The sequence below is a fragment of the Chaetura pelagica genome, unplaced genomic scaffold (assembly GCF_000747805.2).
Source record: "Chaetura pelagica isolate M959 unplaced genomic scaffold, ChaPel_1.0 scaffold159, whole genome shotgun sequence".
Lineage (NCBI taxonomy): Eukaryota > Metazoa > Chordata > Aves > Apodiformes > Apodidae > Chaetura > Chaetura pelagica.
In genome coordinates, this window is record NW_009954555.1 from 5,752,850 (window position 1) to 5,754,704 (window position 1,855).

Genomic DNA, 1,855 nt, shown 5'->3' on the forward strand with positions numbered 1-1,855 from the left:
AGCCATAACTGCAGTGGCACTACCTTAAGTAAGCGATCGCTGTTCAGTAGGTCCAGCAGCTCTTCCTCAAATTCCTCCAGGGAAGGGTGCAGCCGGATGGACAGCCTCTCCAGATAGCAGGTGACTGGCTGCAGCAGCCGAGGTTTCTGCAAGCAGTCACCTGAAGAGGCAAGGTGATGGGCACAGGTCATGCCATGGCTGGGGGAACACCACAAGGACCACAGGGGAACCTGCAGCCAGGAGCAGCACAGGGAGCAGTTGTGGCTGTGGGTGGGATCCCCGGCTTCCCTGGTACACGTGTCTTTATGCCCTGGAGAGACCTGGGAATACCCAATGCCTTCAGTGTCAGTGGATGCAATTCGGTTAAAAAATAATAACTCAGCTGCAGAACTGAGAGTACTTTTCACCCTCTGAATCTTCAGATCACATAATTTTAATCACAGGACCTGGAAGAGCAAGGCTGCTTCCCACAGGGAGAGATTAACCAGGGCTGAGCATACAAGAGCTTGTCCCCCTGAACCTGCCAGGCCCCTAGCAACCCCAAGCTCTGCCACCAAGGAGGACTTTAAACAAGCTGCAAGGGCTTCTCTGAAGACTCTGCCAACTATAATTAAAGCAACCATCATTTCTCCCTCGCAGTTTCCCAGGAGCAAAGCAATTAACGGGAGAAGAACAGAACAAAGCCATTTTGACACATTTCAGGATGAGTTATGGATGCAAGGGCTGCAGCCCCAGTGGCATGACCAAGGTAAGATCCTTGTGCAGAGGAGTGCCCTGAAAGCCCAGGTCAGTGCCCTGCCCACAGCCTCCCCAGGGAGTTGCTGCCTTCAGCAGGAGGGGCCGGGCAGCAGGGAAAGAGGAGCAGTCCTTACTTGCATCTCCGCACGCCGGCAGCACGCCGGGAATGTTCTGCTGCCCAGACACCAGGAGGTTTTCAGGAAGGAGGTGAAATATCATCTCCAAGGGCTGGTGAGGCTTTAGGGAGTACTGCAGGTGGCTCTTCTCCATCACCGTCAGGTATTTGTTCTCTGAAGAAGATAAAACAACTTGGAATAACCCAAACAGCACTGGTGTTGAAGAAGTCATTAGCCAGGAGCACACATGCTGGGAGCAAAGGAAAACCTGTTTTTTTCCTGGCTGGCAGTAAAGCAGGTTTGCTTAGCACTGTCCAGGCCATGGATCACATCAACCAGACACATGACATCCATGGGATCAGAGGCGGCCAAGCAAGGAGCAAAACCAGGCCCTGCTGCTGCTGCTTACTTTCCATGGGGTCCTGGAAGCGTGGGTGCAGCAGGGCACGGGGTGTCCCATGGTACAACTTCAGTCTGAGAGCAAAGAGCACAAGCAGCAGTCAGTACACCCAGTCCGAAGCACATCTTCATCTTCCACAAGGCCTCTGCCCAAGAGAGAAAGGCCCATCCTACAAAGCCCCTGTCCTTCAGGGAGAGGACCAGCTTCCCTAACAAACCCATCGCTGCTTCCTCAGCAAGTCAGAATTCCAGGTTTCCAAACACTGGCTTTGTTTCTGCCCCAGGACCACCCTTTTTTCCCCCCAGCAGCCATCCACATTGCTTCCCCAAGTCCCAGGGTGCCCCATCACACAGCAGGGGGGACCTACGTTCTGTCCTCGGCAGCTGGGTCTGTCGCCTCTGATCCGCTGGCAAAGAGGGGGATGAGCCCAAAGCCACAGGAGAGGTGCTGAGAGCTCCCATCCCCATTCCCAGCTGTCACAACCACTTCCACGACAGCAGCAATGCCAGTGTGGTTCAAGGAGGTGTGGAAGTAAACAGTCTAAGATGGGAGAAAGAGGATTCCAGAGCTGCAGCTGCAGGCAGAGCCCTACCTGTTGCAT

The 1,855-nt window shown here is 54.2% G+C and overlaps 1 protein-coding gene across 1 annotated transcript in view; it reads right to left on the reverse strand.

Annotated features, from left to right (window-relative positions):
- Positions 1-1,855, reverse strand: part of NPHP4 (nephronophthisis 4) — a 15,616-nt gene extending 13,761 nt beyond the window's left edge. Inside the window, exons 1-5 of the mRNA XM_010005296.1 lie at positions 1,847-1,855; positions 1,622-1,794; positions 1,264-1,328; positions 873-1,028; positions 24-160 (exon numbers count right to left, since the gene is read on the reverse strand). Of these exons, the coding sequence (XP_010003598.1) occupies positions 24-160; positions 873-1,028; positions 1,264-1,328; positions 1,622-1,794; positions 1,847-1,855 (540 nt within the window). The remainder of the gene's footprint in view (positions 1-23; positions 161-872; positions 1,029-1,263; positions 1,329-1,621; positions 1,795-1,846) is intronic.